At 38.8% G+C, this 14099-nt stretch overlaps 1 protein-coding gene across 15 annotated transcripts in view; it reads right to left on the bottom strand.

Moving 5' to 3' along the window:
* PLD1 (phospholipase D1) overlaps positions 1 to 14099 on the bottom strand; it is a 205714-nt gene that overhangs the window by 26621 nt on the left and 164994 nt on the right. For all 15 annotated transcript variants that reach the window (XM_072752219.1, XM_072752217.1, XM_072752223.1 and 12 more), the window contains 2 exons: positions 9267 to 9380; positions 7102 to 7151 (listed from right to left, as the gene is read on the bottom strand). In XM_072752219.1, coding sequence (XP_072608320.1) covers positions 7102 to 7151; positions 9267 to 9380 — 164 coding nt within the window. The remainder of the gene's footprint in view (positions 1 to 7101; positions 7152 to 9266; positions 9381 to 14099) is intronic.

Here is a 14099-nt window from a genome sequence, read left to right as displayed (position 1 = left end):
ATGAAAAGCAGGATATTTATATAGACTCAAAGGGTTTTCCCACAAAATATTTATTACTACAAAGGAAAAATACTAATTATAGGGGGGAAACCTGGCAGATACCACCTTCACTAAATGATCAAAATTACAATCAGTAATGGGGCAAATCAGTATCCTGTTTCTTCTATTATGGTGCATGAAGAAGAATCTATCACTTCTGTGCTATTCCTGCTCAAAGTCCCTGATTCTAATCATGGGGAAACAACAGACAAAACCAAACTGAAGGCTATTTTACAAAATAACTACTCTGTATTCTTCAGATATATCAAGATTATGGAAGTACCTTCACCCTCCAAAAAAAAAAAAAAAAGATTGAGGGATTATTATTAAAGGAAAAGAAAGACACATGATTGCAACACACGAGTGATGAACGTCTCCTGGATGAGACAGCAACATTTCCCCCCCTTTTGCGATAAGGGACACTAGGAAGACAATTGGCAAAAGTTCAGTAGGGTTTAGCAACAGGATAATAGTATCAATGCTAATTCCATTCATTTTGATTATTGATTTATTGCCGCTTTTGAAAATGTCCTGCTTTTTCCCAGAAACACACACTCAGGTATTTACAGGTCCATGGGCATTATGTCTGTGACTTACTCCTAAATGATTCATTGGGGAAGACCCCACCTATCTCTCTAGGTATCTACCTATTATGAAAGAATAAAAGCAAAGAAGGAAAACAGGGAAATCAGGATGAAGAGTGTATGAAAGTTCTAGAATTCCTTCTATAAGCCTGAAATCATTACTATTTTTTTACAGTTTGTTTGTTTGTTTGTTTGTTTATTTATTTATTTATTTATTTATTTATTTATTTATTTATTCTCTCTCTCAGGGAGAGAGTGCACAAGCGGTGGGGTGGAGGGGCAGAGTGCAGAGGGAATCTTAGGTAGACTCCTTTCTGAGCACAGAGCCCAACTCGGGGGTGGGGGTGGGGGGGCTCAATCCCACAACCCTGAGATCACGACCTGAGCCAAGAGCCAGATGCTATAACTATACGTCTGAGTCACCCAGGTGCCTAAGTCTGAAATCATCTTGAAACAACTTTTTAAAAAGATCAGTGAGGCTGACTAGCCTTGCCACCTGACATGTAATAATACGTCATTTTCTAAGGCACAGATTTGTGCCACTCCATAGCAAGGATGGAGAATATCGGCAACAGACCTAAGGGCTGGACAGCCTCGCAGCCCACCGTCCACACCTGCTTCCCCTCCGTCCTCACCGATAAAATAGCTCCTATGAAGGGATAAACTCTGTTTCTTTGTGAGAAATGCCCCTCACAGAAGAAGAAGGCTGAAGGTTAGTACCCAGAAGGCAAGATCAGGGTCCTGGCCAGAAGGTGGGCACTTCGGATGAAAGCGCAGCCTGTCACATGCAGTGGGGACACGCACCTACGATGTGAATGAGTCCACCAGACAAGAAGAAAAAGCAAACGGAGAAGCTACTTTGGCCAGTACTGCATTCCTTGAAGAAACCTGGCTCAACGGGTCATGGATGCAAAGCTGGCGATGTTAGCGTGAGGCGTGAGGCTGAACTGAGGAAGCAGGTGCCCTCTGGACAAAGAATGGGGACGCCAGGAGCGTGGAGAAGCAGTGACATAGAGCCATTCCTGGAAAAGTATCAGGAGGTTTTCAAATCACATGTCATGGGGGTATCCGAGAACCTGGGGGTGTATGTAGGCCCCGAGGCCCCGAGGCCAGGTCTGTTGGGAACACCGGCACACACACACCTCAAAAGATGGGAACTCAATACAACAGACTCTTGATGTTTACAGGGAAGTTTCCTGAACAGACTTCAAGAGCTTGCTGTTCTAGACTTTTGTTACTTAAAAAGTTGTAGCACTCCATATACGTACGTTTCTACCTCCTGACTGAAAAACCTCTCGACCCTTTGTTAAATTATATTCAATTGCTGCTGAAAAGCCGTAATTCACAAAATTATAAAAAATGAGAAGGAAATGCTTTAAATTAAACCCTGGATCCCCAAAGATTGGTGCGTATGATAATTACAGTCCACTAATAGCAGCTGGCTTTCTTTTGAGGAATTTTAACATATTCATTGCAGAAGTTTGGTTATTTCTAAAGAACTGAAACAGTAGAGAACTACGGTTCTCTATCCAATTAGAGATTAGCTAGTTCATGTATTTAAAACCCACTACACATTTACAAAAACAAAACCAACAATGCGACATTGTACCTCAGAAAGGGGCATTATGTGATTAATCTGTTCTTTATGTTGGGAGTATGAACATTTTTCCCTACTGAGATGCCTGATTTTGACTTGTTCCCAGGGTGCTTGGAACTCTTTTCATAAGAGGGCTTAACATTGAAATTACTTCTTGTGTTAAAATCCAATTTTTCCCCTGAATGGACAAAGACAGGAAAAGGGTCCAGAGCCAAAGGAATGCTTTATAATAGGCACAGGCATTTTTATGGTTGAGAAACTAAATTATAGGCTTGTTCTGACTTTTTATTCTCCTAGAACCTCACCCTTCACATTTTTGCTAGTCACTGTCACCACTGAGTGGCTTTCCCGATTCTGTTTTTGTCAATACTTCTTTTAGGGACTTACTCATTCATTATTATCTTCACTTTAAGCCATCAGAAACAGAGACGGGGTAATGCTCTGGTAAATCTCCTCTGTCCTAGATGCAATTAGATATGACTTTTGAAAGTATTTATTATGGGTAATGTACATATTTCTTTTGTGTCTAAAGTTGTTTTTAGAGTTGACTGAGCAACTCATTAGCAAAGAAAAAAAATCATTAATCATCCAATACACATACACAGAGTACGTATTTTAACTTATCATGTACTAAAAATAAAAGCTTAATTATTTTGAAAGCTTCCAAATTATTCATAAATCCATAGACACTATATAATTCATCCCTTTAAAATGTACAATTCAGTGTTTTAGTACATTCACAAAGCCGTGCGATCATCACCACTAATTTTAAGACATTTTTATTACAACAAAGAGAAATGTCATACCAATTAGGAGTCACTCCCGATTCCACTCTATCTAGACCCTAGCCATGACTAATTTTCTGTCCTGACTCTACAGATTTACCTATTAAAAACATTTCATAAAAATGGAATTATATACTATGTGACCTTTTGTGTTTGGCTTTTTACCTACCATGACATTTGCAAAGTTTATCCATGTTGTAGCATATATCAGTACATTCTTTTTTACATATAAATAATTTTCCACGGTATAGAAATAAACACTTTATTTCTACACTGATCAGCTAACGGATATTTAGGTTGTTTTGAGTTTTTCACTATTATGAATAACGCTGTTATAAACATTTACTTACAAGTGTTTGTGTGGACTTATGTTTTCATAGGACTATGTTTCTCTTCAGTATATACTATGGAGCAGAACTGCTGGGCTACATGATAACTCCATGTTTAATTTATAGGGAAATACCAATTTGCTTTCCAAAGAGCCTATACCACTTTGTAAAAGTTTTTATTGAAATTCTAGTTAATGTTCAGTGGCATACTAGTTTCAGGGATATAAATATAGTGCTTTGACACCTCCATACAACACCCTATACTTATTACAAGTGCGCTCCTTAATCCTCATCACCTACTTAACCCTCCCCTACCTACCTCCCCTCTGACAACCACCAGTTAGTTCTCTGTGGTTAAGAGTCAGCTTCTTGGTTTGACTCTTTTGCTCTCTTTTTTCCTTTTGCTCATTTGTTTTGTTTCTTAAATTCCACATGAGTGAAATCATATGGTATTTGTCTTCCTCTGAGCTATTTCACGTAGCATTATACTCTCTAGGTCCATCTATTTCATTACAAATGGCAGGATTTTAGTATTTATATGGCTAAGTAATATTCCAGTGTGTGTGTGTGTGTGTGTGTGTGTGTGTGTACACCCATTCATCAGTTGACGGACAGTTGGGCTGTTTCCATAAATTGGCTATTGTAGATAATGCTGCTATAAACATCAGGGTGCATGTATCCCTTTGAATTAGTAGTATTCTTGTATTGTTTGGCTAAATACCTAGTAGTGCAATCACTGGATCACAGGGTAGTTCTATTTTTAATTTTCTGAAGAACCGTCATGCTCCTTTCTAGACTGGCTGCACCAGTTTGCATTCCCAAACTGTGTGAGAGGGCTCCCCTTTCTCCACATCTTCGCCAACATCTGTTGTTTCTCGTGTTGTTGGTTTTAGCCATTCCAACAAGTGTGACGTGATATCTCGTTGTAGTTTTGACTTGTATTTATATTATTAGAGTCAGCTTAGTAATATTGCAGTGAGCTATTCTCTGTCTATATTCACAAGGGATATTGGCCTGTAGCTTTCTTATAATGACTTTGGTTTTGACATCAAGGTAATATTAGTCTCATTGAATGGGCTAGGAGTATTCCCTTCTTCCATATTTTTTTGGCGGGGGGAGGGAGGTTTGTGAAGAATTGGTGTTCTTTTGTAGATGGGAGAATTCACTAAAAAGCCATCTGAGCTTGGGCTTTTCTTAATAGGAAGTCTCTCAATTACTTAGTTTCTTTGCTTATTATAAATCTATTCAGGGCAGCCTGGGTGGCTCAGCAGTTTAGAGCCATCTTCAGCCCAGGGCGTGATCCTGGAGACCCCTGATCGAGTCCCACATTGGGCTCCCTGCATGGAGCCTGCTTCTTCTCTGCCTGGCTCTGCCTCTCTGTGTCTCTCATGAATAAATAAATAAATGAATGAATGAATTAAATAAATAAATAAATCTCTTCAGTTTCGATTTCTTCTTCATTCAGTTTTGGTAGTTTATGTATCTCTAGGAATTTGTCCATCTTATCTAGGTTAACTAACTGGTTGACATACAACTATTTGTAATGTTCTTTTATACTCCTTTTTTTGTAATGTGCGTTTTCTCTATTTTTGTTTTTCTTTTTACTTAGATCTAGCTAAAGGTTTGTCAATTTTGTCATTCTTTTCCCAAAAAAATCCACCAATGTTTGGTTTCATAATTCTATTGTTTTTCCATTCTCTCATTTATTTCCCCTCTGATCTACATTATTTACATCGTTCTGCTATCTTTGAGTTTAATTTGTCCTTTTTCCAGTTAGGGTTTGGTTATTGATTTGATACCTTTCTTCTTTTTTAATATAGGTATGTTAATAGCTATAAATTTCTAAGCATTGCTTTAGATGCGTCTCCCAAGTTTTGATATGTTTCCATTTACATTCATCTCAAAGTATTTTCTAATATTCCTGTTTATTGTTCGATTCTTTGGTTATTCCATCTCTTTGTGAACTTCTAAATTTTCCTTTTGTTGTGAATGTATAATTTCATCCTACTGTGGCCAGAGAACACACTTTGTATGATTTCAATCCTTTTAAATTTATTGTGACTTGCTTTATGGCCTGCTATTTTGTCTATCCCGGTGAATGTTTCATGTACGTGAGAATGTGTACTCTGTTGTTATTAACTGGAGTCTTCTATAGATATCTGCTAGGTCTAGTTGATTTATAGTCTTAAGTCTTCGGTTTCAGTGCTGACTCTTTGTCCAACTGTTCTATACAATATTGAACATGAGGTACTGAAGACACCAGCTATGATTTCTAAACTGTCTATTTCTCACTGCAATTCTGTCAGTTTTTGCTTTATGTACTTTTGGGCTCTGTTGTTAGTTACCTACATGTTTATAATTCCAATATTTTCTTAATGGATTGACCTTTTTATGATCACATAGCATCCTCTCATAAAAGTTTTTGTCTTAAGATCTATTTCATCTGATATTACTATAGACACTCTAGCTATTTTTTCTTTGGTTATTGTTTGCATAGAACATATTTTACCATCCTTCTACCTCCAACCTATTTGTATCTTGATTCTAGAGTCTCTAGTAGATAGCATATAGCTGGGTCAAGAAAACATTCCTGGGGTGTCTGGGTGGCTCAGTCAGTTAAGCATCTGACTCTTGACTTCAGTTCAGGTCTTAATCTACATACCCAGTGTGGACCCTACTTAAAAAGAAAAAAACAAACAAAAAATTTCATTCTGTTAATCTCTATACTCAGAGAACTTAATCCATTTTATATCTGGAAGGAGTTATTACTGCCATTTTGCTATTTGTTTTCCACATGTAGCATATCTATTTTGTTCCTCAGTTACTCCATATCTGCCATCTTTTATGGTACATAGATATTTTTTCATGTAACATTTTAATTTCTTTGTTGTTTCTTTTACTAGACTTTAAAGGAATTTCCTTAGTGGTTTTCCTGGGTATTACAATCAATCTGGTTTGGATTAATATCAATTTAATCTCAATAATATACTAAAACTTTTGTCTTACATAGCTCCATTACCTTCCTCTTATGCTGTTATTATCATACAAATTAAATCTTTAAAAATTATATACCCATTAGCTCAGATTTATAATTATTGCTTTTGGGCAGCTGTCTTTTACTTTTGATTAAATAAAATCTTCAAAAAGAAAATATCTGAAAAAGTGCCTTTGAAAATGTGAAGAACTGCAGAAGTAAAAGGTATTACTGTGGCCTTTTTTCTGATATATTTACCTCTAAGTATAATACCTTCCAAGGTTTGGTCAAAAAGAAATGAAATAAATCAATAAAATCAGTTTTCTTCCCTAAATATAAGACAGTATTGTGACAACGTTGGGACTTCTGCATAACAGAAGGCTGTATGAATACCTGTCGACCTTGAAGCATTTGTTGTGCTCTCAGCTTTAAAGCAGAAGTGACACCTAAGCTGTTTACTTCCCAGGACCCTGATAAAGGACCACAGGAGAAGACACATGAAGGGTCCTTGTGAAGCTCCTTACAAATCTTACTTATTAACAAAATAATTAGTATAGATAAATAAAAATAATAAAAACTCTTATTGTTTATTACCTACACATCTGAAGTTGTGCCATCTTCATTTGAACTTTGCTTGGGGAAGTGCAATGAGAATAAGTAACTTATCTCAGTTAAACCTTCTGTGGGCTACCTTTTGTGAACAGAGTGTCACAATCACACTGTGAAAACATTAATGGTTACGGACATGTCACCAAAAACAACCGTGGAGGGGGAAAAAAAAGCTGTTACTTACGCTTGGCTTTCAACTGTCCAAGGATGGAATTTTCTCCTCTACACATGGTCCTGGACACATGTAAAGGAAAGAAATAATTATGGAGGTTTCAAAGGAACCAATCCCAACTGCAATATCTGTTAAGTATAGTCCTAACCCGATTGAAAACAGAATAAGAGCTTTTATGAGAAGATGTTACACGGACTTTTAAAAAGCTAAAAAAAAAAAAAAAAAAACCACCTGAATATCACTTTTATAACATTACTGACGAGACAAGATAGTTGTTTTGAGGTAGGTAAATGGAAAAGTCATGAAATTGATGTTAGATTTCAGTAAGAGGTGCTATTTTAAAAGGATGGGCTATGAATGAACTTTCTCTCTTAGAAAATTTGGTGACAGCAAAGATAAATTTAGAATACCTCAATAGATGAGAACACTTACAGACTCACGCTACTTTCAGAGGGGTTGAAAAGGGCAAACACTTAGCAGAATAATTTCAGAATTAAACTATATACCGAGGCTGTCTCTGTAGAGTCGGCAAATGCCTTGAAAGGGAAAAACAGTCTCAAATAACTGACTCTGCTAATGATTTTGTTTCTCACAACTCCGATAACAGTCAATGAATTATAAAGACTGACAAAACCAAAAAAAATTCTATGCTCCATCTGCTTGCTCTGTGAAAGTAATTAAAAATACAGTTACGCCTGGGAAATACTGATATTCTTAAAGATGATGCCAGCAAATAGAGATGTTTTTGCATAATAAAAGGTTAGAGTTTTAGTTGAACAAAAGCCAAGGATGTTATTTCATTCAGCTGGTTCAAACCCAAGGAAATAGTCATCGAAAATAATTACAATTGACAATATTCCAAAAATAATATTAGAATGGCAAACGAAGTGGATGAAATCCAATTAAACATTATGTCAGTGCCTTAAATACACGAAAAGCTTTGTTTGTCGTGTTATAAATCAGATAATATTAAAAATGGGCAAATCTTCAATCAAAGCATATAGACCAAAACAGAAAGTTTTCTCATCCTGTAACCAGGCAAAATTACCCTGAAGAAACTAAAAAAAAGTCTTTACTTGAGATTTTGGCAGATGGGTATACCTCAAAAAGTCAGTAAGAAATGAGGGGATTAAAAAAAAGGACACCCCCACACAATGGTGCCTACAAATTGTTCCCACTAGACCCTCGCATCCTCCAAGGGGTACTCGTGGGGCGAGAGGCAGGAGGGCATCTATGCCCCTACTCACAATTTGACCAAGGGCCTGAAGCCTTATCTGCTTTACACATTGGAGGTTCTGTGTAAGCTCTCACTGGTCTCCCCCCACAAAAGGGTTTGATTAGAAAGGTGGGAAGCTACAGGTGGTTCTAAAAGACTAGGGCTATTAAAAGAAAATGTCCAGGTTCTAGTCTTTTCTTTGACTTAAAACAAGTATGATCCTGAGCAGGGCTCTTTCGTATCTCAGGTCACAGATCTTGTTCTTGGGAGCTGGGGTTCCTACCCAGACCTGTCCACTTACCTCTTCACTGCCATTCTCTTTCCCAGAGAGAACTATAAGTGTACTTTTCTGTCATTTTCTACACCACCTCTCTGTCTGCGTATGAGACATACCTCCCAACCCCCTTCATAATGCCCTACTGGCCAAATCTGAAGCTTCATGGGTCTTTCTGAGTAAATATGGCCATTCTGCTTTTTAGAATATTGAGAATAGGATTTAATACTTTCCTTAAAATTTTAGCAAAGATGTGGCAGAGAAAGCAGAATTAAAATTCCAGGAGATGGGAAAGGACCTTCATACTTCATTTGCTGGCAAAGGCCATCACTACCAACCTTGTTGAAAACCTTACCACCTAAAGAATCATAAACAAACACATAGAAATCATACCACTTTAAGCATTTAAATTTTTTCTTCAAAGAATATGGAAAGCTCATAACTACATAGTGGCTTAAAGATAGTTTTTACATCAATATTACATATAAATATACATATATACTATATATATGTATATATATTTGAATTTTATCAACTAGTAAATAGGCCAAGATTCAAAAGTAAAATAAAGTGTTCATCTGTCCAACCTTCCTGAATAGATGTGGAGAAACATTTCCATTCCTTTCACCAGCTTACGTGCGTGACTGATAAAAAGCTGAAAAGAGACAACTTTAAAAACGTTGGCACCTGTAGTTGAAGTGCATTATTGCCTGCAGAGCGTTTCCTCCACCGGTTGAAATGTCTCCTTCAAATCCTGGCAGCAGTGGTATCACAACATACACCCGGTATCTCTGGCCTTCCCTACAAAAGTCAGATGCAGAGCCATTCACCAAAAAATGATAGCTAAGCCGCTCACGTGGTTTTAGAGATTGAGCTAATGGCTTTCGACAATACGTCCTATCCCACTTCAGGGCTTGGAAGGTGCTGCTGGATTGGAGACCGGAAGCTGTTATCCAGGCAACAGTTCGTAATAACCTAAAAAATAAGCTGAACTTGGCAGCAGAGTGGGAACTCTACTCACTATCTCTCTACAGCACGATGTTTCCTAGGACAAAATCCACGGAAAGCAACCCATGCTTGGATCTCAGGGAGGTGGGGGAGGGGGCTGTCACAAAATTTTGCAAAAGATGTCATCATGAGAATTTAACGAATAACAAGTTGTATCCATTAGTATCTTGCTCAGAGCCCAGCAAACAGCAGGCATGTAGTTAATGATGGTTGAGGCGATGAGTCCCCACAGCCTCGATCTCAGGGGCAGAAGACACACTGGTCCCTGCGTACTTTCCAATGCAGAAATGATCACTGCTTAGAAAACTGGTTCTGCTGCAAAATGTTATCCTGGGCCCTTCAAGAAATTTGAGTGACACATGATTTTTTAATTCCTCTGCATATACAACTCAACCTTTCTTGGCCTACCGATCCAACTGACTGAGGACAACCTTTGAAAGAAAAGCCTTCGAGGAGCCTTTGCTGCTCAACGATGTAACAAATGAAAGAAGGCGGTGGGGCTACTTACTTTGATCTTCATTCAGAAAGTAAAAAATTTGTGGAGAACTGTGTTCAGATAGTTGTCACTAGTTGCAGGCAAAGCTGTTAAAGTCCTTGCTTGTCTCCATGTATAGGAAACATGGGAAGAAGTGAAGGCTGGAAATGCCTGTGCTACCCATGGGGTCGAGAAATCTCGTCCATATATCTGGGAGATCCATAGTCACACAAAGATGCTGCTACTTAATACTTAATTTCTAAGGATCATTTTTCTTCCAAGCAACTACATTTTTTTTTCATGGGAATATTACTCCCCTCCGAGGGGTCAGATTGCACGACAACGTGTCAGGACGCCAAGGTATCAGGGCAGAAGTGATGGGCAGCACGACCATCACTCCACGAGTGTGGAGCCCGTGAGCCTAACTGCGGTGCTGAGGAACAAGGAAGGCATCGGAATTCGGTCGTTGTAATGGCAAGGATTAATCACTAGATGGCAAACATAGTTTGAGTTGGAAAACCGAATTTTGAAAAAATGTAAACTCTTCAAGTTCTCCGCCTGATAGGGGTAAGAGGCTCACATCCTTAAATGGTAAACAAGATAGTGGGAAAGAAGAACAGAGAGAACGGCTAAGCTCTTCCCCCATCGCCAGTATTTAAAAGTCCAAGTGAGTTAAACCAGACACTTAAAAATGGACACCACCTGCCCTCAACTACCTTTCTAGAATTGCCTTCCCATAGGATCTTCCCAGACCCACAGCCCAGTGCCAGACAACTGCCCTGCTAAGGAAGGTTGGCTCATCTGCCCTCTGAGTCTGGAATACCCCTTTCTGCTCGCAGAATCCCACTTCTCCTTTCAGGGCAGCTAGGAGGCACCTGCCTTGGTCAAGCCATGCTGACTCTTCCAGTCAAAGCTGGTTTGCTCCTGCCTCTGCATGCTGGTGGCAAGAAACATTCTTTCTGCCTTACACGATAGTGACACACTGATCTGCTCCCTAGGCTACACGATAAGCTCTTTTGAAACACAGGACGTATGTCCACATATCTTTCTATTTTGGGGGCCGTGCCCAACAGAGGATCTTTGCAGACAGTCTGCATGCTGTACTATCTGCTTAGGGAGAAGGGGGTCAGGTGGGAAGAATGCTTGTTTCTGAGAAGCTTCTGGTAGAGAAGAGAGTAAGCTGCAAAACGAGTTTTAGTTTAAATTACATTTTAGTTGAATTTTTATTGTGGTAAAGTATATATAACATAAAATTTGCCATTTTCACCATTTTTAAGAGTACCTGTTTGGTGGTTTTAATTCACATGTTGTGAACCATCATGGTATCTAGCTCTACAATATTTTTAGGACCCTCAACAGAAACTCTGTGATAGTTAAGCAGTAACTCCTGCATTGCCTCTCCCCTGCAACCCCTAGCAACCTCTCATCTACTTTGTGTCTCTCTGAATTTGCCATTCTGGAAATTTCACCTAAGTGTAATCATACAGTATTTGTCCTTTCATGTGTGACTTATTCCAACTAGCTCAACATCCTCAAGATTCATCCATGTATCAGAAATTCCCCCCTTCTTGTAGCTGAATAATACTGCATTGTAGGTGTAGGGCACATTTTGTTTATCCGAATCATCTGTTGATGGGCACCTGGGCTGTTTCCACCTCTTGGCAATTGTGAATCACCTCGCCGTGGATACTGGCCATAAAGAACCTCCATCCCTGTTTTCAGTTTTCCTGGGAATTGATCCAGGGATGGCACTGCTGGGTCATATATTTATTTTATACTCAGTCTTTTGAGGACTCACCAATTAACTTATATTTTCTAATGGGTAATATATTGCTCATAGGACAAAATTCAAGAGTTAAAGGATTATATGATGACCATAAAATTCTCTTTCTCTCCTTTGTCCTCAGGCACTGTTTTCCCTCCCTGAGGGCAACTCCTATGACCTTCCATGTTCTTCCAGAAATAGACTATCAATTTCTAAGCCATTTCTTCTATGCAAATGTTGGAATACTATAAACACATTTATGAATGTTATGTTTATTTATATGCCTGTACATTGTCCATTTTTTAACAAGTGATACAGTATTCCACATACAGCCTTAACATAATATTTAAAGTTGGGTGTTTAAATTGCTTCTAATTTTTTACTCTTTCAAAATACCTATTTTGTTATGCATGCTGACCCACGTAAATCATTTTTTCACAATTGTGAAACGTGAAGGCCACTTAGGAGTGGTACCACTCCTTAAACCTAAACATCAAGTGTTTGTGATTCTGTTTGGAAAAGGTGGTTCCCTTTTATTGTTGTGTTCTATGAGAGCAGAAATGACCTCAAAAGAGACCTCATATGTAGGATACTGGGAAATGGCCCATAAAGATCTTATGTCCACAGATAAAATATTCTTGTAAATTTACTTTGTAAGAATCAGAATGTTCAGTTTTCTTGTTCTTGGGACTCTTTGCTTCATATCAGGGTCTCTGCCTTTTTATAATGCAGCAGTTCTTGAATTTTCTGAATGAGGACATTCAGCAGGTTAGCAGAAAGGATTTAGATTTTCACTGTTGTAGAAAAGGGGGCCCTTGAATTTCAAACCATAAAATTTTGGCTGAATTTAATCCAATGAAGAGAAAAATTCTACACGATACTATGTCCAATCTCCTTCCTTGATCCAATCCCCAGAAGACAACAGTTCTCCCCTGCCGAGGATTCTGAAACACTGCATCCTCAAAAAATCGCGGTGGTGCAAATGATAGCTATTAGCTTAGGGCAAGAATCTGAGCACCTAATGGGCAGAATTATTTATGATCTTAAAAACAAGATAAGAGCTAGTGGGTTCAAAGCCATCATGCAAGCAATTATTTCATCCACTGCACTTCAGAACAATTTTATAAAATTGCATTCTCAGGCTCTTTGTTAAAATAAGTTTTCTTTCAAAAGTCACAAACTTATGGCAGTGCTGTGTATCATATCTAAAAATTGGAAATCCATGTTCAGTAATAGGGGATGGCTAGCTAGATAATGTTACAGCCGCTCAAAGAGTGAACATTTTGCAGCCACGATAAATGACCACTGTGATGACTTAACAGCAACAATACTTCTGGTCCTGTGTTAAAATGGCCCTAATCCAAAGTTACAATTATAAGACAATTACAGATGCAACAGGCTGATGCAGTAACTTTTCCCCTTAAATGCATTCTCTTCCCCCACCCTGTGACTACAGATAAGGAGGCAGGTGCTGCTCCTATCCTAGGTGGCACCCTCGCAAAGGAACCATGACACAGGATATCAACTTCTTAGATCTGAGGAACTAGATAGAGATCCTCTGTCTGAGCCAAGAGTATAAAGAAATAAGAGTGAGACTCGCTGCAGGGATCCTGCCCTCCTCCCCCCTTAAGCAGAATTCCAGGGAGGACAAGACACCCCCTCACCTTTCAACAGGATAGGGGAGCCATGAGGATCTGAGTGTGAGACATAATCTCACTTTCCAGGGAACCCCAGAGAAGGTCCCCTGGCCTTCATGATGCAGCAGCAACAGAGGAGACGCAGGTCTGAAAGGAGAAGGCGGAGGCCTCTACATCACAGTAAGCAGATACCAGAATAGGCCCAAGAGGGACCAACACTGAGGGCCGGAAGCTCTTCACAAAGGTCCGGGGCCCTTGACCATCCTTACTGGGTATGGGGTGTATTGGGGAGAGGAAGAGAGGAGAGGCTGGGTTGTGCCTGAGTGACAGCATACAGAGCAGAAATAGCCAATAGCACGGAATTGCTGAATTTGGCCACATTTATCAGGAAGTGAGTAAATTAAATTTCCTTCTGTTGTGTGGAAATGGGATTTGAAATCAGAATTCAGGTGAGCTATAGAAAAAGGAAATAAATCATAACTCAATGAAAATATATGTGTATTAATACGGACCAAAAAGAAATAAGGAAGTAAAAAGTGAGTTTTCAGGATGGTGAGAGTGTGAGACTTGTCATACTTTCCATTTTTGTGATTGCTGGAATGTTGCCTGTAGCTTTAAAAACCGAGCACTAACTC

This window comes from Vulpes vulpes, chromosome 3, assembly GCF_048418805.1.
Source record: "Vulpes vulpes isolate BD-2025 chromosome 3, VulVul3, whole genome shotgun sequence".
Lineage (NCBI taxonomy): Eukaryota > Metazoa > Chordata > Mammalia > Carnivora > Canidae > Vulpes > Vulpes vulpes.
Note: the sequence above shows the minus strand (reverse complement) of the source record. Positions and strands in the feature narration are given on the sequence as shown.